This window comes from Zonotrichia albicollis, chromosome 3 (assembly GCF_047830755.1).
Source record: "Zonotrichia albicollis isolate bZonAlb1 chromosome 3, bZonAlb1.hap1, whole genome shotgun sequence".
Lineage (NCBI taxonomy): Eukaryota > Metazoa > Chordata > Aves > Passeriformes > Passerellidae > Zonotrichia > Zonotrichia albicollis.
The window spans coordinates 116834089-116861740 of NC_133821.1; the positions used below are offsets into that span (position 1 = coordinate 116834089).

Genomic DNA, 27652 nt, shown 5'->3' on the forward strand with positions numbered 1-27652 from the left:
CAAGCTACTTAATAATCTTAAAAGCAGAAGTGTTTATTGCACTCAGTCTTTACTTGAAGACCTATTTTCAGTTGCCTCATCACAGAGCAGTTGAGTAAATGGGTCAGATCAATCTCTTTGTAAGAAAGCTTACTCTTTGTGACTGACTTTAAAGGAGTCTAGACAGCTATTTTGGATGCTGATGTCTAAATTTGGACAGAGAAGTCCTATTCCAGAAGTTTAGTTCAAAGTGGTTTACAGAAGCTTAACCACTGTGAAAGAGTGAGAACTCTTTTTCCTCTGCACTGTGAAACAAAGCTGTGATGGTCAGTGTGGCAGTGATGTGCCTGGTATTGTCACTGTGAAAATCTCTAAACTACGACAAAATAATAAATCTTTGAAGTATAGGAATATAAGAATATATCTTCAGACACTTCGGCTGTCAAAGCATGTAGATGTGGCACTTCGGGACATGGTTTAGTGGTGGACTTGGCAGTGTTGAGTTTATGGTTGGCTCAATGATCTTGTAGGTCTTTTCAAACCTAAATGATTCTATGATCATTGGTGTAAGGAATTTTTCCTTGGTTCAAATTCCTAGCATTTATTGTCTCTCCCAGTCTCAGAGTGGTTGAAGATTCAAAGAGTATATTGAATATTAAAATCTCACTAAAAATACAAATCAGAAAAAAAAAAAGGTGGATGCACACCTTTTTAAGTATTAATAAGTTTGATGAAAAATGTCTCCCCCGAAACTCTCAACTGTATTGGGCCTGTCAGTGTCAGTGAAATTTCTTCATTTCTAGATGTCATTTATTTTCAAACACACACATCAAAGTTTCACAGCTCTCATTATGGAAAATTGTTAACTTTTATTCCTCTGTCTTTGGTGTTGACCCAGTCCCAGATGTGTTAGCAAAATTTATTACTTATTTCTTATTACTTCCTTATTCCTATCTCACAGAATAAGATAAAACTTCCATTTAATCAAACTGTTTCTGGACTAATATATTAGATATTTATCTCCTGAGATTTGGGGATAAATTTGAAAGAAGACATGGAATTAGTTTAGAGTGGATTTATTTCTTTTCCCTTAGGAAAATTTATTCACAATCAGCATCTTCAGCATTTAAAAGCCAAGGAGTGAGATATTGAGTGCCTAATAACATACTTACCGAAAGAGGGGACACACCTGAACAATCAAATTTGTGACAGGAAAAATAAGATAAAAATAATCTGCAAATGAGGAAAACTTTTGAAAAAATTCTTGGAAAAGCTTCCTAAGTTCATGGATTCTTGGCCAATAAGGTGGAAATAATACCATGTCTCTATGCCAAAGTGAAAACAGTTAGGTTATGCTGATTGAAATAATCTGTTTGTAAATTCTGGACCATAATGTTCTGATGGAAGTGCAGAACAAGACCAAATTCTTCTAGTTTAATGATTATACATTTGATAAAAGCCTGTTTTCTTTAATAACTAGGGTAGGTAGTTTGAGGGAGTTTCAGAGTCCAATGAGGGATCACGAGTAGCAACAATCCAGACTTTTACCATATTTTTTACTTTACTTCCTGTTGTATCATTTTTCTGATTTTTGAATTGCATAGATCTACCACAATCCTCTGATGGAAATCCCTAGAAATTAGTCTGGGGTCACTTTGGAAGTCGGATGTTTTAGGACACCTTCTGAGACGCGAAGCTGCCTCTCACATCAGTGTGACTGAATCGGTAAGAAGGGATTCATTTCCTCAGGCCTATGTGTGAATGTCCCAGCACTTCCCTGGAGGGAATTTTCACACCTGAGCCAGCTATGGCCCATCAGAAGGGATGAATGATACCTTCCCCAGTAGAGGGGAGGTTGTTTTACAGCTGAGCCGGTTGTGTGAGGGAGATATTAGCATTTAGTGGCATTTAGAGTCTTAAAAGTATTTTTGCGTTCTGAATGGCTACAACTGGAATTGCTTCAAATTCTTATTTTCTTGTAGACGTTTATTTATGGCTTTCCTAAAGTAAAAATGTAGGGGGAGAGCAATTAGATTTTGAAGTACCTAATTCCCAAACTGGCAGTTAACAATGAAACAGCAGATAACACTGTCTTCAAGGTCTGTTACAAACAAAAGGGTAAATAACACCAATGTCAGTTGGTTTTTTTGGTGACAGGGCAGTCTTCATATTAGTTACAGATATGTGGGTTTCAAATATCATCAAAATGATTCAATCCAAGTTTGCTCTCCTCCTTAGGGTGTTGTAAACCAACTGCTTAGACTGTTCAAATATTCAAAGACACCTTTTACCTGCTACAGAGAAGACCATATGGAATTATTGGTTCTGTTCTTTTGCCTATGGGACCTGTGGTAAAACCTGCTGTTCAAAGTTCTGAACTTTATTTAATCATCTGACTCACAGTGCTATCTACTGTAAAATGTAGGGAGTTACACAAAAATATTCTTATAATTTATGGAAATGTTCTCATCTCTGGTTAAAAGTGGAAAACTCAGATTTATTGCATTTCTTCGTATGTGTTCCAGTTATTTAAACTGCAGTGACATGTATAAGAAATTATTGTTAGTAAGAGCTAGCTTTCACTTGATTGTGCTTTTTTTGTGCTTTGTCTCAATTCTGTCTTCATTGATTTTTAGAATTTTCCCTGTCCTTTTTTTGTTGTTGTTTGTTTTCCAGTTGTAAAAGACTTGTTAATAAAACATGAAAGATGAGAGTATCATTAATGCTAGTTCTCCCTTCTTGGATTCACGTCAAGTCTGAAAAAAGCAAAGCATTGACTTCAAATTAAGTCTTGATATGATATGCTTGTCTTCTTCCTCTACTGTTCATTATAAATTCATCCTGTTGAGATAAGAATTTGCATTTGATTTAGATATTCTTCCTGAACTGCTTCTAAAAGGCAATGCTGTGTTTAGAAAAGGATATGTATAGAGATGCTACTCTTTTGTATCAAAAGATACCGAAGTAATGCCTCTTATTTATTAGGAGTAAAAAATAAAGCATTTAAGGTGGAGGGACACTGCTTTGTTTGTTGTTGTTGATGGTTTTGGTTTTTGGGGGGTTTTTGGTTGCTCGGTTGGGTTTTTTTTTCGGTGTTTCGGTTTTTTGGCAGGACACCTAGGAAGTTGGAAAGTTTCTCAACTTCTCTTTAGACAGAGCATTTGGCTTACTGAACTGTTAAGTCTGATCCTCTGTGTTTTCAAGACCTCAATGTCCATCGTTTATAGACATAGAAACATGTCAAGTTAGGAGTAAAACGCTAATTCTAAAGATTCCAGAATGATGGCTTAAAATGTTTTGTATTAAACAAGGAGTGTATATGCATGAGAACCATGCACATACACTCCTGTTATGCTAAGAGAAGTGTTAAGGAGAACCAAACTCCCCTAAATTATCCAAAGACAGCTTCTGTGGTTCTTAACATCTTCAGAAAGTTTTCACTCCTGGCATCTATGCCAACAACTTCTAGTATCTTGTTGTAGCTTTCAAGAAATTTCAGTATGTTTAGAATATTTTATTTCCCTTCTAATACTGTTCTTAAGTTCCTCCCTTCCTCCCAGCCATCAAACTGTCAGTTTTGGAACAGCTTCTTGGTTTCTCTTATACTTCCTAATTTTCAGTTTCAGGTCCAGGTTCTGCTATTTACAGCACTGATTTCATCCTTTCCTTGCTAGTCCCGAACTTTCTTTCAAAATAATATGTCCAACCACCTTTTTTTTTTTTTTGTCAGTGACTTCAAAATTCTAGTTTCAGCAATTTCAAATAATGAGAAAGAAGTCCTTCTTTGTCCCTTTCACTTAGAGGAGATTTTCCTTAAAATGTATTTCAACCATATCTTGTAATTAAGCGATAAAGATTATTTTTGCGGCTGTCCAAACCTGGACCATTAAGCAGTTCTCATCTCTGAAATGTGATTTTCATTTCTTAGCTTGCATATAAGTACTAGGACACTCTCCAGAGAAGGGAGGCCTTGAACATCATGAAATGGTTTCTCTAAGTCAGATTCTAATTTGACAAGCATATTCAAATCGTGCTGACTACAATGCTTAAGTTGTTCTCCCACAAATTGACTTTTGTCCCCAGCAAATGAATGTTAAAAAAGAAATTAAGGAACACAAGGTTCTAAAAATGTCTTAAAAAGTATTGGATGAGTGAGCCAAGCATGGGAGGTGTCCCACTGGACTTACTATTTGTGAAGACAGAAGGACTGGTGGCTGATGTGACAGAAATTGTCTTGGGCACAGCAATCAAAAATATGAAGTTTTTGATTCTTCGAGAAGTAAACAGGTCAGGATCATCAGATCTGCCATCTTGACCTCTGGAAGGCAGACTTTTGCCTCTTTAGAAGACTGGTTTTAAGAGTTCCTTGGAAGGCAGTTCTGGAAGACAAAAGAGTACAGGAAGACTGAATATGCTTTAAGAAGGAAATCCTAGAGAGACAGGAGCAGGCATCCACGTGGGCCAGAAAATGAGTTTTTGGAAAAGAAGACCAGCCTAGCTAAACAGAAAGCTTTGGCTAGTACTCTAGAAAAAAAAAAAAAAAAAAGAAAAAAAAAGAAAAAAAAAAGGTGTAATACCTTTGGAGATCACTCAGGAGAACTATAAGAATGTTGTGAGTTTATGCAGGGGAAAAATTAGCAGGGTCAAAGCCCATCTAAAGCCTAATCCATCTGATACTGTGAAAGGCAACAAAACTTTGTATTTTTTTTCAAGTACATCATTAACAGAAAGAGAGTTAAAGAGAATCTCTATCCTTTACTAGATGCAGAAGGATGAAATTTAAGGAAACGACAGGTCTTTTTTGTCTCAGTCTTTAATTGAGCAACATGAGTACCCAGTTCCCTAGGCTGGAAGTTACTGATGAAGAGAAGAATAAAGCTGCCATAAACCAGGATGAAATTGTCAGCAACCTGCTGTGCCACTTAGACATGCACAAATCTCTGGAGCTGGATGGCATTCACCCAAGGGTACTGAGGGAGCTTGTGGAAGCGCTCCCCACTCACCATGACATTCCATCATGATCAGGATGTCCCAGTTGATTACAAGTTAGCAAATGTGGTGACCCCATACAAGAACAGTCAGAAGGAGGATTCAGGGAAATACAGGCCTGTCAATCTGACCTTGGTGCCAAGGAAGATTATGGAGCAGGTCGTCTTGAGGGCCATCATGAGACACATGCAGGACATCCAGGAGATCTGGGCCAGGCAGCACAGGTTTAGGAAAGGCAGATCCTGCTTGACTAACTTGGTTTCCTTCTCCAACAAGGTGACAGGCTTAACAGTCATGAAAGGCCATGAATTTTGCTATGGTTTCCCACAGCATTCTCCTGGAGAAACTGGCTTCTCATGGTGCACTCTTCATTGGGTAAAAGCTGTCTCAATGACTGGCTCAGAGCTTGGTGATGAATGGAGTTAAATCCAGCTGAGGGACAGTTACAAGTGATGTTCCATAGAGATCAGTGTTGGTGCCAGTCCTGCTTAATGTCTTTATCAATGATCTGGATGAGAAGATTGAGTGCACCCTCAATAAGTTTGTAGATGACATTAAGTTGGAAGTGTTGATCTGATAGATGATAAGAAGGCTGGATCATCGGGCCAAGGCCAATTGTATGAGATTCAGCAAGTGTCAGATCCTACATTTCAGTCACAACAACTCCATGTAGGGGTACAAGCTTGGGGCAGAGAAAGTCTTGGCTGGAAAGTGAGCCAGAGGAAAAGAGTCTGGAGATGTTGGTTGACAGTCAGATGACTGACAACCAGCAGTGTGCCCAGATGGCCAAGAAGGCCAATGGCATCCTGGCTGTATAAGAGATAGTGTGGCCAGCAGGAGTAGCATGGGTTGGCCACCTGTACTAGGCACACGTGTGGCTGCCCCTTGAAACCTCTGTTCACTTTTGGGCCCTCACTACAAGAGGATGTTGAGGTGCCAGAGCATGTCTAGAGAAGGGCAATGGAGCTGATAAAGGTTTTGTAGCACAGGTCTCAAGAGGAGTGGCTGAGGGAGCTGGGGTTATTTAGCCTGGGCCAAAGGAGGCTCAAGGGGAGACCTAATTGATCTCTACAACTGCCTAACAGGAGGGTGAAGTGAGGTGAGTGTCAGTCACTTCTCCCAGGTAACAAATGACAGGACAAGGGGAAATGGCCTCAAGTTGCACTAGGGGAGATTAGATGCTAAGAAAAATTTCTTCACTGATAGGGTGCCCAGGCATTGGAACAGATTACCCATTGAAGTGGTGGAATTACCATCCCTAAAAGTGTTCAAAGTCATGCGGATGTGGTGCATGTTTTAGTCATGAGCGTGGCTCTCCTAGGTTAATAGTCGGACCTGATGATCTTAGAAGTCTTTTAGAGCCTAAACAGTTTTGTGATTCTATAAAAAAGAGTTAGAAATACTTAATAAAGGTGTTTATTTTTACATATTTTTGTGGCCCCATTACTTCACTTATGGTTATCACTGCTAAAGTAGGTCATTATTCTATTTTATAATATAATGCCTTGGTATGTGACTTCCTATCTACTTAAGATGCATATTGTACAGGAATGTGCCCCAGGGGGTATTTTCACATACTAGAAATGACTTCCCATATCTGATAAACTGCTTAGGTTTGAATAGTGGAGCAATTTCCTTTCCTTTCTTCCTCTGAAATGGACCAAATACACTTTACATAGTCTAACTAAAATAATTTCAAGGTAGATTAGAAGCATAGGCTTGCTTTGGGTGAAATTTACTTTCCAAAACCTCAAAGAGATTCAGACGCTGCACAGATATTGTAATTTTCTACACACTAGTGCACTTTAATTCTTCTGGTATGAGTCTGAAGTCAATGGAGCACACTTTGCCAGTTGTCCTAATGAGTAGATGGTACTGACAGTGTAGCTACTGAGTGGCTATCACCACAACTAATATGGGCTGTGCAGTGCCATATAGCTGAATCCTGACAGTGGATTTGTGTCAATTTCTAAATCCCAGGAAAAGAAATAGGATTAATTATAATTCATCAGACTATATAATAGATTACTTGGTTTAAATGCCTGCATATGTGAGGATCAAAGTCAATTCTCAGCTGTATATTAACCACAAAAACATCACCTATGAATCCTATTTATATTATCACTTTAAGATTAGGCATTTTGAACAACCTAGTACCTAAGTCCCCTGCTATGATATTCCTCTTGAAAATTATTTCTCTAAATTCACAATGACTAAATAACTCAGACAGCTGAAATCAGTTATGTTTTAATATTGTAGATGTGATCCACAAAGTTCCCCATGTATGGAGAGTTTGGGCTTAATTGCCAATACACTGGCAATGTAACAGTACAGCTGTACAAAAACTGTTACAGCTCACTGATGCATGATTGATATTAATTGTTTATGTGATATCTACTGAGTGAGACATGAAAGAAACACAATGATGATCATCCATTTTATTTTGATCTTATTGCTGAAGTTTAAATCTTATTTGAGTAAAAATTTGGTTGCAAAGTTAAATTGAAGTTTCTTCCCATTATTAGAATTCCCTCTTCCATATTTAGAGTTCAAAGTTGCCTATCTGTTGGGCATTATCTCCTACTAGAGAAACTTCCCATTGATTAAATTAAAGTCTTATTTTTATCATCAACCATAGGGCTGTTTTAAGACTCTATTATCAGGTGATGTATATAGTCCTTGTTTAGGACATAAACCAGGAATTTTTCCAATAGATGTCTAAGTATTGTACTTGTAAAAATTAAATGGTGGGTTTTTTGTGTTGTTTTGCTTGGGTTTTGTTGGGGTTCCTTAAATTATTTAATTTTGTACCCATTATGACTGCTTCTGAGTTTAGATGCAAAACTAGGTCCCAGTCATGTAATTTGCTCCACTTAGGTTTCCCCTTTATTTTTTTTCAAAGATTATTTTTATAGCCAGAGGGCTTTATTGGTCCATCTATTAATATTTTTCTTCCTTGCGTCTAAATTAGCACTGGATTTGTAAAAAGCTAGAGACAAAAAATAAAAAAAACAAAACAAATATATTAAATTGATAACTCCATATTCCTATTTATATATTTTTTTAAGCAGGGGAGAGGAAATTCTATTGGGCTCAAAGAACAAAGCACAAGGATGAGACGCTTGATAAAATATATTAGTATTCATAAACAAGACTACAGTGTTTCTAAGAATAAACCTGAACAAGACATGACATTTGCGTAAGCAAAATGGAACGTAGAAGTTGGTGCAAAACGGTTTTATTGGTATGCTGTTGAACCTCAAGGAGAGAAGAAAAAAAAAAGACTTCTCTGGAATTTTTTATGACCTGCTATGTTGCTATTGTATATTTACTATTGCAAATATTAATGACTTGGGTGCCTCATTTAAATGTTTGATGAAGGCTTTATTGGAGCAACTGAAGAAATGTTTCTGGTTAGGCCTAGAATTTAAAATGTGTCTCAATAAATTGAAGTAGTGTTTTGGAAAAAGATAAGAATGATATTATACAAGAACAATTTTCTACATTTGGGAGTAAATGAGTAGTTCAGCAAGTGCAAATGAGGAAGCAGCTAATCAGGGGTAGCAGAAAAGGACATAGATACCATTGTGACACAGCAAATGTGAAACTACAATACCATGCTATTGCAAAAGAGATCATATTGGCATTTCTGAACAAGACGGGAGCCTGAAAACAGTAATAGTATTCTTTCCTTCCACCTACCACTTTTGTAGTATTTGCTGTACTCTTTACAGTTCTGCTCCCTGTAATACAGTGATATTGACCAAATGGAAGCACTGGCAAAAGAAGTTTTGAGATACTTAGAAATCATCCAGAATAGAGTGGACCGGGAGAGATACAAGAAAATCAAAAAGACTGGAAGGGACCTCTGAAGGGCTTCTAGTCCAAGCCTCTCCCTAATCAAGCAAGCCCACCTGCAGCTCTTTGCCTGGGACCATATCTAGAGAGGTGGATACCTTCCAGGTGGGAGACTCCATTCACTCACTGGACAACCTGTGCTGATGTTTGCTTATGCCCATGGTAAAAAAAGTGTTTGCTGATGTTCAGAGTGAACATCTTGTGTTTCAGTTGGTGGCTTTTGTCTCTGATCTTGTCCCTGGGCACCACTGAATAGAGCTTAGATCCACTTTCTCTGCACCCTCCCTTCAGATGTTTACTTACATTTATAAGTTCCTCCTTGTGACATCTTCTCCAGCCCTTCTTCATGTGGCAGAGCCTTCAGTCCCTTCATCATCTCCTTTTGTCAGACGTTTCCCAGTTTGTCCATGTACTTGGGAGCCCAGAACTGGACACATTATGCTGGGTGTGGTCTCACCAGTGCTAACTAGAGGGTAAGAATTACCTCCCTCAACATGCTATCAGCACTTCTCTTAATCCAGCCCAGGATGCCATCAGCCTTTTCCACAATGGTACATTGTTAGCTCAATTTTAACTTCGTGTCCACCATTTCTTACACACCAGGATCCCAGGGCTTTTCCTGCAGAGCAGCATTGCAGCTAATCAACTGCAAATTGAGGGTTGTTCATTCTTAGGTGCAGAGCCTTTGTTGAGCTTCATGTGATTCCTGTCAGGCCACTCCTCCAGCCTGTCAGCATCCTCCTGGATGGCAGCACAGTCCTCTGGTGTATCAGCTGCTCCTCCCAGTTCGGAGTCATTGGCAAACTGGATGAAGGTGCACTCAGCTCCATCATCCACATTATTAATGAAGATGTGGAATTATATGGACAGAGTAATGACCACTGGTGTACATTGCTATTTACTGGCCTCCCACTGGACTTCATGCTACTGACTATCATCCTCTGGGCCTGGTCCTTGAGCCAGTTTTCCACCTGCCTCACCCACTGCTCATCTGGTCCATGCATCAACTTCTTTATGAGAATCCTATAGGAAACAGTGCAGTAGGCAATATCCAGTGCTCTCCCCTCATCCACCAAAGCGGTCACCTAATTTTAAAAGTTTGTCAATTTGGTCAAACTTGGCTTTCCCAAGTGAATCTATGCTGACTCCTCCTGTCCTACATGTGCCTGGAAATGGTTTTCAGGATTAGGTGCTCTATCACTTTTGCAGGAACTGAGATGAAGCTGACTAGTCTGGAGCTCCCTGTGTCCTCCTTTGGCCTTCTTTAAGAAAGGAGTGACATTTAGCTTCCTGCATAATATTTATTCTGTTGTTCAGAAGACACTTTTAGAGAGAGGAATAAAAACTTGTCTTTATGTTGTCTGCAGGTAGGAGTGATGATTATCAATTGCCATAAGGCTGTTTGAGGCAAACATCAGAATATTTTCTAACAATAACAACAGCTAAGCCATGAAAGTCTTCCCGGGAGGGCTAAATATCTGTTGGAGAATATTGTACAATGCATCATGACTGGCACCAAATAAAATAAAACTTCCTAGCCATGTATGTATGTCCAAAGGCATTCAGACACAGGTTAAGCTTTATTCTTTTATGGCTTCTGGTAGTGTCTATTTTAGCCCTCTTAGTAATGTAATACGCTTTGTATATCTCTTAAATCAAAAAGTGATTTCAAAATCAAAGTGAGTCAAATGTAAGTCTTGAAAAAGGTAAGGTAGTCTGAAAGCAAGATATTAATTCTAGAGTTATGGGATATCATCTTGAAAGAGTTTGGAAGTTGCTATCAGCAAAAGTCATTGGATGATTCCATCTTGCTAGGCAAGAAGAAAAGAGAAGAAAACTGTCTGATGTACAGATTGATGCAGCAATATGAGAAACATCATGCCTGCTATGTCACACAGGTTGGTACTTTTAAAATTAGCAATAACACATGAATAACACAGGTTATTGATGAGGTACAAATTCCTCATCAATTTTGTATGTGATCCATCAAACTGACGTATGGATATAACCTATGGCTCACTGTCTCCCTCAAGTGGATGATACAAGAAAAGGGATTTGTTTCTTTTAGAGAGATTTTTTGTTTTTATTCCATCCTGCTTTGACTCATTCTTCTGTTTGAAGGGACATGGCTTGATACATGCAACCAGCTTCACCAAGAATATGAGTATACAAGGTCATTATTAAAAGATGTGAAAAGGCAACATTTGGGAGGATAATTCTTTCTTTGCCCATGAGATGTACCAAAAATCTTTGTCATAGCAGGAGACAGATTTCCTGAAAGGCCACACAATATTGTTCACAACTGCAAGAGGGTAAAAAAAAAAATTAAAACAATGGCTGGCAGATAGAACTCAGTTGTCTGCAATCTGAAATCCCAAAGGTTTTCTTCACTGTTTTCTGTGGCAGGGCACAAGCTGTGAACCACACATCTTGAACAAATGTCAGTACTCAGATTTGGGTCATTAAATTGGACAGAATCTGTTTAGGGTTGCTAAGCCACAGCATCCAGAATCCCTAAAATATAGTTGTTTCTGTTGGTTGGGGGTCTTTGTAGATCTGACATTATAAAAAATATTTGATGGAAACTCTTTTGAAAGATCTTAAATTCTGTCAGTGTGTGTGTTATCATAGCTGACCTAATGGAAGGACAAAGCAGGAAAGAAAAAAGTATTAAATATTCAGATTTACTGGGCACTAGTGATAGATTTCTGTGGGGGAAGGATGAATCTGTCATCCTTTGGTAATTTAATTTTGGAAGGCTTAAAGGAATTAGGCTACAAGTTTACATTACTCCTGACTCTGAGGTGTAAATGCATCTAATGGGAATATAATAAACACAGATAATTTCATTTAAAAGGTTAAAAAATAATACTGAGAAAACCAAACAAACTCAAAAACCATCCTCACAAAGATCTTTGCAGATGTGCTTACTTTTAATGGGGTAAGTTCTTATTGGCTTTTATAAAAATTATTTTAAAAGGATGATGTAAAGTTGACATGTATATTCTTATTTGATAAATTTATAAATTGCAATTAAAATAGTCAACAAGAAAACAAGCAAGCAAGTAAAGAAGTTTGGGGGCTGGCTTGGGGTGGTTGTGAGATTTTGTTTGTTTATTGTCTTTTTTGTTTGGTTTTGTTTTGGTTGTTTGCTGTTGTTTTTGTGTTGTTTGGCTTTGTTTTTTCTTGTTAGAGTCCAGGACCTTGTGTAGCAAATTTTCTGGTACATCTCATTTTGGATACTGACAAACTGAGTCTGTACTTTCCTGTTTCTTTCTAGTGGTCGATGCTGATAAAGTTCAAAGTTCCTTCAGTGTAACTGGGAAGAAACATGAGAAGTTCTGTCAGTATTGAAATGAAGGAGTTTTGCAATAGTCAACACTTGAGAAATTACAATCACAGACTGTCTTCCCATTATGTCCCTGACTTGCAGCGTGATCTTAGGCTTGTTCATCCAACATTCCTGCTCCAATATCCCTCATTTGAGTACTAACGAGACATATGCAAAGTCCCTAAATACCCTGAATAGTAGATAACAATAGATAATGACAACAGCACTGATGGCACTGGGAACCTCTTTCTTGTCAGAGAGGACTTAATTCTTGGTAAACTGTTGTTGGCTGAGGAAAGCATTGAGAATTTAATGTCTGGACAGAAATGTAACCCAGGCAACAAGGGAAAAGGCTCTACATCAGTGTAGTTGAGTTGAAGTGAATACATGAGGGTATTACACAATCCATCCACAATGTCAGAACCATACCCCTTTTCTTCCCCTGCCCTCCTTTCTGTCATCCTAGAGTGACAGCTTTGACTCATGTATTTTTTGACTTGTTCTCTGTTTGTTCTCTGGTCAGAAAACTCTGGATAGTAAGTAGCAATGCAAAAGCAGTCAGTGATAAAACAAAAAGGGACGAAATCACCGAATCAGTGTTTGCACAAGCGTTTGCTCATCCGACCTCATACACTTCCCACCCTGTGGCTGGTCTTGCAGCGTTAACCTGCCTTGCCTTCCCCGGAGACCGTGGAGATGACTTGGTTACTCCTGTGGCGATCCCCGCCACTCCTTTCCCTCCTGCAGGATCGCACAGAGCTCTGCTTTCCAAGACGTTCTTCCTCTCAGTTTTCCACCCGCGACCCGCAGAATCCTGGAGTCCTGGAGAAGCTCCTGCCCAGCTCCCCTCGCCGCTCTGGGTGGCATGGAGCGCTTTGCTTTAGCACCGCGTTTGCTTTTAACAAGAGTTATCTCCATTACCGCTTCGGGCAAATGAACTGACTAATGAGTTTTTTGTCGGCCATGGAAGTGTGCTGCAAGTAATTAAGGGATGTGCTGTGGGACCTATTAAGCTGCAAGTCACAGCGGCCGGAGCCCAATCGCTGCGAGCCCGTCGCAATCTGTGCCGCCTGCGCTCGTCTCCACAATGGGATCATTGACTATTTATTTACTTCGCACAACAACTCTGCTGTTTATTTAATTATAGGAGCTTTTCAGTCACCCACCCCCACCCGCTCCAACCCCATCTCTTCAGCGCTTTTTGAGCCCTCCCCTCCAGCCTCTGATAGCCGGTTTGTCTCTTGGGCAGATGAAGCGGGGCAACGCCTGAACATCCTTTGTAGGGTACGGGCTGCGCTCCCCCGGCGGATACGGGAACTAGAATTTTCCGTGAGGGAAAGGCGAGGAGTCAGGGATTTTCCTGTCAAATTGCTCATCACATCTGCCTGGAGGTCAGACCTCGAGAAGGCTGCGCTGTGGAGGGGGAGGCGCAGGGGAAATCCTGCAGCTCTTCAAGGCATGTCCGAGTCACGAAACAAAATCGGGAGAAGCTCACAAGAGGCGAAGAGACGCCTGTGGCGCTGCGGGGGCGAGTGCGGCTGGGCGAGGGAGGAAATCATTGGCACTCCCGCAAGGCGGGGCGGACGACACAATTCCCAGCCCAATTCACCAGGGAGGCCTCGGTCCTTTTACCAGAGCCCCCTCCCGCGGCGTTGACGCTTAGGAGCGAGTCGGGGGCCGAGGGAGGGGGGCTGCTGGGGCAGATGTGGTCACCCACTCCCTGAATCCTCTTCCAGCCCGGGGAAGTGCCCGAGCTCAGTACCCGCTAGTTCAAGGAAGGAGTGGGGACAAGCGGGTTTCAGCATGACAACAAGTCGGGAAGCAGCCCAAGCTTTTTCGAGCACCCCCGCAGTCTGAGATAGGAGCACTCCACTCACCCCCGCATCCAGGGGGAAGAATGGGGACGGGCCGGGGTCTCTGAAGCTGTTTCACAGGCGGCAGGATCCAGCTCCCACTTTCTCCGCATTCACAAAAGGGGCTCGGGGACCCCAGTTGGGAGCTTGGACTGTTAATGCCGAGAATACTCGCTGCCAGGCGAGTTCGGGCTCTTGGGGAGACAGCGCGGGGGGAAATCGCTGCGCCCAGCGCTGGCCGGCGGGCACCGGCGACACTTGGCCGTGCGGGGAGCCGGCAGCGGCGGCCGTAGAGAAAGCGGTTTCTGCTCCTTTAAAGGGCGCTGTGCAGCGCTCCCGAAGAGAGGCGGATCTCCCTCCTTCCTCCCTTCCCTCCATCCCTCCCTTCTTCCCTCCCTCCTTCTCGCTCTCCCTCCTCCCTCTCTCCCTCCTTCCCTCCCTCCCCGCTTGCCGCCGCCGTCAGTGGTGCCCGGACGCCGGCTGCACCGCAGCCCGGGCTGTCCCCGGCGTCCTGCCGCCGCCCTTCCTCCCCCGCCTCCGCCTTCCTCTCCCTCCCCGATTCCCCTCCCGCAACTCAAGGTAGGATGTCCCGGGTCTCCGGCTGGCCGCCGCGGCCGGAGGGGTTGCATGCCTGCGAGGGGCTGCGGGGGGGGCCGGGGGTGGCGGGGGATGCTCCGTGGCCGCGTCGTGCCGTGGGCTGCACACCACGATGGCTCTCGGCCAGCTGTCTCGGGGCAAAGGCGGGCGCTGAGCCGGCCGACCCGAGCGCTGTTGCCGCCCGGGTCTGTCCCTCGCTGTGGGGAAAGCAGACCTGTCGGCTTCCTGTCTTCCTTCCATCGCTGCTCCTCATCGTCAGAGCCGCGGCTGTCCCCACGCTGAAAGTGGAGCTGTGGGAAGGGGGAGCAAGAGGCCAGGGCAGCGCAGCCCCCCGATGCCCCTCTCCCGGGGCTCCCTCCCGCAGCCGGAGCGGTGCTCCAGAGCCGGGCTCAGGGGGGCCGAGCCGGCTGCAGTGAGGATGTGCCCCCCGCTCTCGTGGGGGAGCGGAGGTGAGAACCGGGCTCTAACTTCGCTAGAGTTGTGGGTGGACAGCAGTCTGTATTTCCGTAAGGTCTCCCCCTGCCCCTACCCGGCCCCACCGTACGGCGCTGACAGTCCCCCTTTCGGCTTATCGGCAGCCCTGTCATTTATTTCTGAACAAAATCAGCATTCTTTGGGGGAGCATCCATCGCTAAAGTAGCCAGGGCGCTGACACTCTCTGGAAAGCAAGAGACATTCCTGCCTACGGAGTGCAGGCATGATAGCAAGAGCCTTGCGTGCACTGAGAAGGAATGAATAGATTGTAATGGAAACCTCTCTTCCCATTCTCCTTAGAAACTTTTGGGGCAATACAGCAGGAAAAGCATAAAGCATCATCATTTTCCTCCAAAAATTTTGCACAGCTTCCCAAACCCCAAAGGAAGCTGAAGGGACCAAAGGCTGATCTGTAGATCATGTCAGAAGTATTTGTTTTTGCTGCTTAAAACTTGCTAGGAAAGTGCATTGCTGTGATACTCAAAAGTGCCGGAACAAGAAAGTCTATTGCACACTCACTTCATTAATTAGAATACAAGTCTTTCCACTAGCTAAAAATTAATTACCATCTTAAAATGTCATTAATCTTTGGCACAGCAGAAACTTGGTTGTAAATTTGGACTGAGATAATAACAAACAGAGAAGGACCTACGGGGCTTTTTTTATAGCTGGTGGGAGTGAAGTGCCAGTGGGCCGCAATTTGTTTTAAATGATAATATCAACATTCATTTGAGTACTTTGGCAAACGTTTTAGAAGGGTGTTACTGCTTTGTCAGCAAAGCTGCAATACTTGATTCTAGAGATCTAGAGATGCTGGTCAGGTGTTGCAGTAAGCTGTGGCTCTCCTCACACCAGATTGCAACAGCAGGAGGACTGTGGTGGCATGTGAATCCGAAACGTTTGCAAGGATTTGGTAAAAAATGTCCGAGAAACATTTGGGGGACCATATGTTGTACATACATTAAATTTATAGCAGCTGTTGTTGTGAGAGGTCAAAATAGTAGATTACGTGATATAAAAACCTCACTATCTGTTCTTAGAGGCATAGCTATGACCTGAAAATAAAAGCCCATTCCTTTTTAAAGTAATATGATAAAACTATACATCCCAGTAGGTGGCAGCTAGCTGGAACTGGGTTAACTTTTATAATGATAACAGCACATAAAAATTAGATCTGATGGGAAAAGCTCCTGATATAGTAAGGTAATCAGAATCACATATCTCCCCTTTCCAAATGAAACATTATGTACATAATGTACACCATTTATACTTGACACACAGCTAAAACTGCAGTAGGTTTTTATTACCCAGAAAAGATGTAAGGCCTCAGACTGTCTCTCCTTCTTCCCCTGTCTATAGCTGGATTACTGTTTTTCATATCAGCTACACTTGAACAGAGCCCTGTGTATTAAAGATGTCCTAGTGTATTGGAGATGTGTTACCACCACGTCTACAGTAGATGACCAAACAAATCAAAACATATATCCAAGGAATTGTAGATTTCCCAGCTGATGATCAATGAAGTGGAGAGGGCAGTTTCATACAGACTTTAATATGAAAAGAGCTGTGTAACAGTGGTGACAAGATCTCAAAACAGAAGACCAGCTTATCTACCATGACATTTTATTAGGGATTTCCAGACTTTGAATTGTACATCTCACAGGGAAAGAAATATTGAAGGCACTAAGACTATTTACCTGTTTTCACGTTTAAATCAGTCTGGAGGATGCAAAAAAGTATTATTTTCTTTTTCATGAAGAAGAAGTGGAGTTAAAGTCTAAATAACAGAAAAGGAGTCTAGGGTGGGGAAGACTGAGGCTTTAGTCAGTTATATAGTCTATAAGTGATCTTCAGTCACCAAAAATTTAGTGAGCTCTAAACATCTGATATCTTGTAAGATTTGATTTTTTTATATAAGGGACTTGTATTCTTGAGAAAATATTTCTGGGCTAACTACGATTTTTTTTTTTTCAAGGTGGGAGCTAGGGTTTGAAAGAAGGAGGAGGAATGTTAATACAGAGTATTAGGTGATGTCTGATAGTAGATAAGGAGGACATCGGTGCTTCTTCTGAACCCATAAAATACCATAAAATAGCTGCCTAGCTAATATAATAGAGGGCATAATACATATCTCTAAAGAAGCCGATAACAGATTTTAATTTCCTTTCCTCGCTGTGGGATGAGTGGAGAGGGTGAACCCCCCCGGCGTTTTGGCCCCTGAAGCGGGGGGCGGCCGGGAGCGCTGTCCGCGGTGCTGAAGGGGCGCTGGGGCCGCTCCGGGCGCTGTCCGCGGTGCTGAGGGGGCTGACGGGGGGAAGGAAACTCGGTGCGAGCTTCAGGCGTCAGACCAGGGGCTGCAGCGTGGGCTGCTGAGTGTTTAATAGTAACAGGAATGAATTAACCACAAGTTGTTTTATGATTCCAGTTCTAAACGCCTCCGTGAGTTAGGTGCCCTGTTGGGCTGAGATTACAGGTAGCTGTATTGTTTTTTTTATAAGAGAGCTTAGAGAATCAAACTGGTAACACGAGTCGCTTTGTCCACAGTTCATGTATTGTTTAATGTGCTGAACCTGACGACGAATATTGTATTTTCAAAACTTCTCACCAAAACAAAATTTAAAAAATAAAAAAAAAATCCCGTTAGACTGCAAGCTGCACCTGAGCACTGAAACCGTATCTAAATCACATCCTTTATTTCAGCAACACCAGGGAGAGAGGCAATGAACTTTCACAGTGTTCACGTGGGTTGGTTTTATTTCTCCTTGGATTATGAAAAAATAGAAACCAGTAGAAGAGAATAAATGAAATAGTAAATAGAAGAAAAAGCAGCTCTCTGCATTTTTACTGGGAGATATTCTAAGTGTGAACTGAAGGAGTCGCTAGATATCCTTGCTTTTAACACTAGGTGTTCTCTTTAAAGTGCTCCAATAGTCAAATCGTCTGATTGAATTCTCTGCTAGACTGCAGAACTAGCCATTCATGATACTTATTTTTGACACTGCAGTTATGCCTCCATCTTAAGGAAAAAAAAAAATCAATGATGTTTAATAATCCTCTCGCAGACTGTACATTTCTTTTCATCAGCATTTTACAGTATTTTAAGTAAAAGTGTGCAGAGGAAATCAGTAAGGCAAAATGATAAAAAGTTACTTAGAATTGCTAACACTTCTAGAGGTATAGAGCACAAACACTACAAGTTATAATTCTGATGCTGCTGTTACTTATTTACAGGTCTACAACACACGAATGTTAATTAAGAATAAACTGTAACTCACCTCTGCCATGCTCTTCTTCTGATACATTTCACAGAGTGTTCTCATTAGCTTGGCATCATTGGTATTTACGTCTGTAAAGTCAGGTTTATTCTATGTTCTTCTGTATGTATCTGTGGGGAAAGGCTCCTAGTGATATTTTCTTTATTAATGAAAAGCAAAGGAGGGAGATAAAGGAGATAAAAGATGTCTGTAGGAGGAATGTAGGAAAAAATTAATTCATTTTCCTGATGAGAAATATAGGAATTATTCTTCAGTGTTTCTTCAGTCTTCAGTAGTAAAGCTCAAGCAGGTTCAGCAAATCCTGACTTAGATTGCAAAGTCTGACAATCCTGGTTTAATGTATTTCAGTGGATGCAGACACACAACTAATTGCATTTCCAAGGAAAATCTAAAGCAGTCCACAGAATGGGTTTATCTTTGGAACATCTGGTCAAAATCCAAAAATCTGTGGCTGCATTTCCACAGATATGAACTCAGTATCCCATTATCAAATTGGGAAATGCTGTTGTTCTCACTGAGGATAGCAAAATGACAAACTACGTAGATCATAGTATAGGGAGGAACAGCAACATTTCCACAATACTGGAGTGAAAAGAAAGCAGAGTGCAAAATGAGAGTGGCAGAATAAAGTGAAAATCGCAAACTAGTAATTCCCCTAGTTACTGTCTTTTAAGCAACACTGCAATTTCAAGCAAGTTTAGTGAAACAGGTCTATGCATTCAACAAGGTTGTTCCAGCGCTGCCGATTGCTGTTACCTTGCAAAAGCAGCCTGGTGCTCCGTTATCACTGAGTCTGGAGCAAGTTCCTAGGGACAGTCAGTACACAAGCCACAGCATTTATCCTACATCATGCACTAAAATGAGTAACAGTTAATGATTGTAATTTTTCCCCCCCAAACCTGAACGTTACTGTGATAACCTGCATGACTTTGTTGTCAGCCTTCTCTTTCACAACTCCAAAGCTAAGTGATCTCGACCCAAGCAGTCAGTTATTGAAATACAGGAATTGATTGTCACACAACAGATTCCCTTCTCCCTTCCAGCAGCACTCCCCCCCCGTCCCCCCCCCCCCCGCCCCTTTAGCCATTGTTCAGAACAACTGAATAACTGATAACAATAAGAAGCATGTAAATATAACCGAGTTGGGTTTGGTTTTTTTTTCCCTTCCGACAAAGCTGTGCGATCAGATCGGTTGCATAATAGAAATTGGGAAGGCTGTCTGGCAGGCAGCCTTAAGCAGAGAAGAGCTATCTCAATTTCTCTCACTTAATCTTGGCTTCGCGTCAGAAGCTGTGCAGCAGTGCAGTAGAATGGGAGCACGGCAAAGGCTCCGCCAGTGAAACGCGGGCGCTCGCTATGTGGCGGTACCTCAGCGATCTCTCGAGCTGGATTACCTATTGATTTTCCTCCTTTCTCGCCTCCCAGGTTTACTCGGCTGGACGCTGTGTGTGTTTGGATTTCTCAAGGATTCTCCCCCGACTAACATGGATGTCCCACCATTCCTTGCAGTTGAAGGTTGCTCCTTGGCGCAGTGAATGAAGAACATGCAGGGATTGCTAATGGGTTTGGGAAGCGTAGACTCTCTGCTCTCTCTGTGACCATGCCGTGATCGTGTCTGAGGGCCGACAGTTTGCGTATCCTCATTCTCACCCTACCGGGAAACCTGACGGCTTAGAAGGGGGAAGTAAGGCAGCGCGTGTGTGCATAGAAACATCATGAAGATTATTTCCTGTATTGTAACTAATTCAGTCTTCAGATGCACCATTAGACTCCTTCTTTGCTTACTGTGGATTGGATATTCTCAAGGAACCACACATGTATTAAGATTTGGTAAGATTTCCCGACACTTTTTCATTGTGTGTTTAAGCTTGAATGCGATGTGCGTAGGATTGACTCAGAAGGGGATGCTGGGGGAGAGCTGGGACATGCTGCCGGAGTCGGGCAGCAAAGTCCCTCTTTATTTTGCATCCGGAGAGATGAATTGCTGTGTGATTTTTTTTTTCTGTCGCTACTGCTCATTGTAGCCGTAGTAACGGCACGATGGTGATGATAATTATAATAACAATAGAAAAAAGAGTGGCGAACGTGGTTGCCTAAGGCTCTGCGCAGCTTGTGTGGCTTCCTCGTAATTGTTTCCATTGTTTTGCTTTGTTGTTTCCCTGGTAGGGGAAAGCATGGCTAATACGGTGATTGATCAGTTGAAAACCTGTCAAGTAGTTGTCGAGTTTCGTCCGCCCGTCTCTGATCCCCCCGAGCCGATCCCGTGCGGGCGTAACGCTGTGATTTGAGACCTCTGGGCTGATTTCCTTTGAAGTATCTGTCTGTTTGCTTGACATTTGAGTGGCGTTTAGGGTTAGAGAAGAGATGATTTATGTCTTGAGCGGTGCTCGGGGAAGAGCTTTTGCGATACCTTTCGAAAGCACAGCTTTTCTATGGGAGGAAAGTTGTAGGAGTTCCTCCCGCTCCCGGGAAAAAAAAAAAAAAAAAAAAAAAAAAGGCAAGCAGATCAGAATGGCATTTCAAGAGTAGAGAGGGTTTACAGTTTAAAGGCCATCCCAGCTGGACCAGGGCACTGACCTTAGGAGCTCTGCCTGTGCAAGGGCGCATGTTCGTGTGTCTAAGCAAGCAAGGGACAAATTCCAGCCGCTGCATCCCCTACAGAAGTTTTGCAGGGAGGAAGAGCAGGACGGAAAGTTCGGAAAGCAGATCCGAAGGGGTCTGTGCTGCCGGGGATGTCCTTCGGTGTTAGTCCGGGGCGAGATACGATGGGAGCCCCGCATCAGCATCGTCCTGGTCGCCCGGGTACAGCGGGTGAGCCTCGGCGGGGGGCGGCCAGCAAGGGACAGGCTGAAAATTGCTCCCCCATACAAGCAGCATCCTCTGTGCCTGCCGACAGCGCGGGTGGCCGGAGCAAGAGCAGATCTCCCGCATTCCCCCTGTCCGCGATAAACTGAGGCAGCCGCTGCATCCATTTCTTTGGGGCACATAAATCTCTTGCCTTTGCCTGGGAATAATGCCTTGGTTTGTATCTATTTTAATTTAATTCAGCACCCCCGCACACAGTTTTATATGGAGGGGAAGGTGAGTAATGATTAAAAAGTCACCAGGCTGTTACCAATCTCTGAATTCCTGGCAGCACTTTTTTTCCTGCTTCCATCTGGTCTAAAGGTGGTGCTTATGGCACGTTGCTCTTAGCAACCGTCCTCAGGAATGCCTGTTTCTTTGGACATGGCTAAACGGGCACGTATATCACTGTGGGGTCTATTTTGCAATCAGTCTGATCCATAATCATCGCCGTGAGTTTAGTGCTAGGATGCCTGTTAACATGGCACTGGCCGGCTGTCTGTCTTTCCATGGGTCTGTCCCTAGGAGCCCGAGTTACTTTCAGGTACAGCAGTGTAAGCAAACATCCTCCTGGTCACGGCACTAGCGAGAGGTGGACTTTCCTTCTTTAGAGCGGCATTCCCTCTGAAGTGTCAGTCCGGTGTAGCCTGGGGACAGCCCTGCAGAGCAGCGCTCTGGCAATAAATAACCCCGTTAGAGCAATAAATAACCGGGCGGCTGAAAGGTGATGCAGCGCGTCTCTGCTGCCCAGTGACATGGTGGTGTGTGTGGATGTTTTACTGGGCTAACCTCCCTTCCCAGCTGCCTCCTGGTCACACAGCTGGCCAACGAGTTGCGCTCACTCAGCTGTTTGTAGCAGTCTTTGAAAAGAATTGTCGCCAAACCATCACTGAACATTAAAAGTAGGTAGGGAGAAGTTGATAAGTTTATTTTTTTTGTGGAGAATGTTAGACTTGAAAAGAGCAGGAAGACTTTTGCTTTGCTTATCCGGGCCTGTTGCACATCTCAGTTTTAAAGGAGTCTGGATTTAGCTTAGTCCAGGCTAACTCACTCTGTCTGTGACCACGGGAGAACTTCCACGCCTTCTCCAAAGGCTGACATCTCTGTCTCTGCGTAGGGCATAGCAGGGTGGAGGGAGGGAGCAGGGACTGAGCTGCGGAAAAGCTTTGGTTATTTCTGAGGAGGAATTCCCCACCGCCCCCTCTGGGTTCCCGTGCTATCAGTCCCTTTGGGATGTCCTTGCGGCCAGGAGGACGGGATGCCGTGGAGCCCTAACCGAGGAGAAGGGGGAGCTGAGGAGATTCCCTCCAGAAGGCAGCCTGCCAGCCCCCGCTCTCCTTCCTCAGCCAGCAGCGCTATGGCAACAGGGGAGAGCTTGAAGCCTGCCAGAGCTGCAGCCCCCTCATTCCTCCTGTGCAAATTAGCCACCATGGATTCGCATTGTCCTTCCCACGGCTCCTCTCATTGTTGGGACTAGCCGGCATGTCCTTTCTCTCCCTCCCTCTCTCTCTCAAGCTACCTTTCAGCAACCGCACAGGGAAGTCGGACGGCCTGGGCTATTTGTCAGATTTCTGTCTGTACCTTATGGAGCAAACACGGAGAGAGGCTGGTGCCACGGCACCGCTCCCTCCCCGGCGACGCTTGTAAGGCATCTGGACACCTGCCTGTTGCTGCTGCCGGAGCTGGGCATCACACCAGGCGCCCTTCCTGAGCGCCACGTTGCTCCATGGGCCGTGCCACCAAGCTCCCTCCCTTGCCCTTTCTGAACAGCTTCCCACAAGCGAGCCCAGGGAGTGCTGGAGGTGAGATTTGTCTCTACGGCACTCGAGGGTGTCAGGTGGGACCAGCCCTAAATCATTGATGCGGATAAAAGGATGAGTCCCACCTTGAGGAGGGAGAAAAGCAGCAGCCAGTATTTTTCTCTCCGCTCAGCTAAGTGTGATGGAAACCTTTTCCTTATCACTTGGCACCGAACAAAAGCCAAAGTACGTGACCGCCAGCACATCTTTTACGTTATCGGGGATCACATTTCGCAGCTTTCCGATTCACTGCTCCTGTGTATACTCAGACCCACGGCAGCGGCTCCCAAGAAATTCCGGGGAGCTCGGCGGATCCAGAGCCCAGCCGATCGGCCCCTCTGGCCACGACGTGGGGCAGAGTACATTGGGCCTCTTCTCTCGGTCTGCCTTTACCCCCTAAAGGCATCTCAATACCTTGTCCCCGAAATGCTGAATTAGCAAGCCCATTAAGAGCTGTCAAACACCTGTAATTGCTCACCTGTGTTTTCAGAAACCCACCCCTTGTCTTGCCCAAGGCAGTAAGAGCCTGGGCTATTTAAACCCCATTTTTTCCCCACTTACTACCACTATATGGAGCTGGGTTGTCAGCACTTTGAAGCCTGGAGCGCTCTAAAATGCCCTTTTTATTTAAACTGCTCCTATCCGGCCTTGTCTCTACTGCTGTGAGCAGCTCCTCTTTCCTACAGCAAAGGTGTGAAGAGAGACCTGTGACGGGGAGGTGAAAGAGGTTTGTCCGCTGTATTTGCTCTCATTATTCCTGGAAATGTGGTGAAAGACTAAAGACCTACACTGCAGGGTGCTCACTTACCTGATAAGTTTTAACCCACTTTGTGTGATGCTTTATTTTCTTCAGGACATTCAAGAAGGGTAAAGACAAGTAGTGGCACATACCTGTAGTTTTGACTTTTTGGTGCTTTGGAGTTGCCTGACTTGAAGCAGATGAGAGAGGGAGCTGAATGTTTTGTGTCACAATGAGCTACAAAGGAAGGGTGTGTGCGTGCATGTGGCTTCTTCCAGCTTAAAAGCAAAAGAAAGTCGAGAGAGATAGGAAAAACTTTTCAAAGGAAAAAGGAAGAGTTTTGAACTTTCACCAGTAGCATTTCTTACTAGTGACTATTTTTTTTTTAATGCTACGCCAAGTCCTCATGAAGGCCAGCACTTTCCTGTTGCCCTACATAAAATAATAATCATAGCAAATCAAGCATTATAAAATAATGTACTCTTTGTGATTTAGAAAAAATCCCCCTCATTTTTCAATTTCTTTGTGGGAACCCCCAGAGGGAAATTGCTAGACGTTTGACTCTTCCTCTGTGAAGATTTAGCATGGGTTTCATCTGACATGGCACTTCTTAGCTGAGCTCTTTTGTCTCAACCAGATTGAGTTTATCTCCATATAATTGTTTTTATGAGCTTGAGTGTGGTAAAACCAGTGAAGAGGCTGGATCATTGCATCCACTGCCTGTGGAGGTGACACTGGGTGTCAAAACACATGGTTCTGGGATTCAGGAGACCATTTTAAAATTGTAGCAGTTAAAGCCAGTGAAGTCATGGCACAGCAGTGGGAGCTAGCTCTGTGCAGATGTGTGAGACAAGAGGTCAAATGAAAAATACCTGCTGGGTAATCGAATGGAGTTTTCTTAAGTTGCATTAAACCTCCTGGAGATGTACTTTCTTTCCTTTGGATTTTGCATTGACATCCTTTTAGTGGGAGAAGGTAAGGTTTTCGCCTCTATTTGAGAGAAACAAGAAATTGTACTTATCTTGTTTGAGTGGGGAAGGCAGTCTGCCTTCAGATCAAGGGTGTGATGAAAATCTGCAAGCCAAACTCTCATGGCAGCCCTCGGGGTCTGTGTCTTGGCAAGTCCAGCATTCAGAGCCAATGAAAAATTTACTGCCAAGGAGAAGAATCTTTCAATATCTGTTAACGTCCTCACGAAGATGAGTTCAAAATCAGTCTTACAAACAACAACAGGAATCTTTGAAAGAAGAGTAAGGTTAAGAGCCTCGGAAAGGCAGCAAGGAGGTGAGAAGCATTGTTATTGACTGGTCTAGATTAAACAGCACAGAGGAAGATTTCAATTTGATAACGTCACAACCCTTCCTGTTTTTCTTTGCTGCTTCTGCTGACAATTTTGTAAGGTAATTAAATTGGCTGATTGAAGTCACAGTGGTCATGGGGCGATAAAGACCGTTTGGATTTAATGGAATTTAGAAACAACGGTGCACTGCACACAACTCTTACAGAACGAGAATTTTAATGACTCATTCAGGGTGCTGACTACATAGAACGTCCTGGACGAATTTAATTGAAAGGGCAAAGCTGATTAGCTGTATACAGTCTTTATTGCACTAGATAGGGGAATTAGACTTATCCTTTTAAAATACTCATTATTGCATTATCAAGATTTAATGTAGGTTAAGAAAGCTTTCATCCATGTGGGCTTTCTGGAATATCCCCAGATCTTTTCACCCAGTGTTTGGAACACCAATAGTCTCATAAAGTGATTTTCACACAATTGCTGATAGCTTGAATTCTTACTGGCTGCTTATTCTTACTGATAACTTGCTTCTTACTGACTGCTACTTGTCCTTTGAAGAGATGCAATGTTCAAGTAATGCCTCCAGTTTAAATGTGGTTGCTGAAATAAATAGTTTCTGCCACCAGAGATAAAAGAAACTAGAGAAAAGGAGATTTTTCTAATCTCAAATATTAGAGTTTAGTTTTATTAGTTTAGATTTAGAGGTTTTTTTCCCCATTTATTTATGTATACCAGAGAAAATCCCCTCAATTTAGGGAAAAAGGCAAACCAAACATTTTGTAGTCATTGTAAATAAAGCAGATCTTTGTACTCTACTTAATATATTTACCTTGTCTGTTTCTGAGTTTTAACCTTCATCCTCTTTAATCTCTTTCAGAGGAACAATTACTAGAAGGTATGTCAATAATGCAAAAGAGAAAATAGAGGGGGTCTTATTTCCATACTCCCCAATCTGCAAGGCAAATTATTTTTCCTGAATAAGCTTTTTATAGTGTTATGCTGTAATGTATGTTGGAAGATTAGATTAAACAGCATGATAACATTGTGGCATAATGTCATTATGCTGTCACATCTGAACTGGAATATGGAGAATCAAAGATCACTGTTATATTAATACTTATAATTTTGTGCATGTCTTATGCCATCCATGCTGTGTTCCCCCCTTTCTTCTCCTCACTCTCGCCCCATTTCCCCCCGAATACTTCAGTTCCTTTGTTATAAAACAGTAGTGTTGGGCACCTTCAACTTAAACAGCCAGAGCTCTCAGTAATGCAAAGAATACAGAACAAATAAGTGATGATCATTATTCCAATAGTGGGGCTCAGCCAGATTTGGATAAAGCAGGTGTTATAGTAGAGCTATGTAAAACACTTAGCAAACTCTAAAGCATAATCTAAATTTCATTAAAAAGTACTTCTTAATGAATTAAAACCACCATGCTTTTTTTCCTTTAGGCAAAATTTAGAAGTGAAAAATGGGTGCAAATGCTCAAGTCAAGAATGGTCTTCTTGCATTGCTGCAGAACTATGCTTGCATCAAAATTTGCAGGTGACTTGGATCAGTCATGATTCAAATTTCCTTGAATACTATTCTTCTAGTCCAAAATGATATTGAAACACAGTAACTCATCTTGGGATGTGTATGGTAGGTTGCTTTGAAATGAAATACACATTTTTAGGTAACAAATTTTTTCAAGTGTTTCCACTTCCAGGGGTTTCTGCCTGGGGTGTAGAAAAGGAGGTTCCCTGCTGGTACTGTGAGTGGAGGCCACAGTAGGAGTAGTTTAAAGCACAGCCACACTGCAGAGTTTAGATCACAAAGTTTGTTCTTAGTTCACAGTAAACTTTGTTATCTGTGCACTGGAAGGAAAATTCATTTATGGGTTTTAGAGACTATAATTTTTGGAGAAGATACATTAATGCACATTAACTGAATGTCTGTTTTATTGTATTATTATTTCCTCTCACAGACTCTTTAAAACCTATTTTTTTTTCCCAAAAAACCCCCGTGATTTGGATTTGAGGTCAATTGAACTAGGAGTGTTGAAAGTGTCTGTCAGTCTTCTGTCATGAAACCCTTCATTGTTGGAATCATTAATTCTTGTACAAGGCTTCATAACTGACAGAAGAACAGTCCAGGGAGAACTTTCCTATTTTGCTGTCAGGAACTGTTGTTAAATTAAAATTATGATTACTTTTTTCCCCCCTCTTCTTTTCTTTTATCATTATGTTTTACTTTATGTCTCCGTTTACTAATTTCAAAAATATACTATCTGATTTCATTATGTATAGCAAAAGGTTAGGGTCATATATTTACAGACAAATGGAAAAATGTGGTTTCATTGATGGGCAGAATAATTTTGAGAGAAAAAATATTTGTTTGGTTGGGGTTTTTTAAAATTTCTGTACCTTGATCCTGTATTTGATCCTTTCCTCGTACTTTGTCATTTTCCTTATTTATTTTGAAATAGTGAAATGGAAAGTGATTTCTTATATGAAAAAGGAATGTATATTTGAATATATTTGGTTTTTTTTCTCATCCTTCTTGGAAAGTCTTTGTTTTTCTAACTTTCTGGAAAAATCCATGGAAAAAGTAAAAAATTCTGGAAGTCCTC

The 27652-nt window shown here is 42.5% G+C and overlaps 1 protein-coding gene across 6 annotated transcripts in view; it reads left to right on the plus strand.

The window, feature by feature from the left end:
• The first annotated feature begins 14448 nt into the window (after window positions 1-14448).
• GRIK2 (glutamate ionotropic receptor kainate type subunit 2) overlaps window positions 14449-27652 on the plus strand; it is a 366111-nt gene continuing 352907 nt past the window's right edge. For 5 of the 6 annotated variants that reach the window (XM_074538574.1, XM_074538571.1, XM_074538573.1 and 2 more), the window contains exons 1-2: window positions 14449-14589; window positions 19782-20186. In XM_074538574.1, the coding sequence (XP_074394675.1) occupies window positions 20072-20186 (115 nt within the window). In that variant the 5' untranslated portion in view covers window positions 14449-14589; window positions 19782-20071. Of the gene's footprint in view, window positions 14590-19538; window positions 20187-27652 lie in introns of those variants that run through there. The other variant, XM_074538572.1, reaches the window with a different exon arrangement.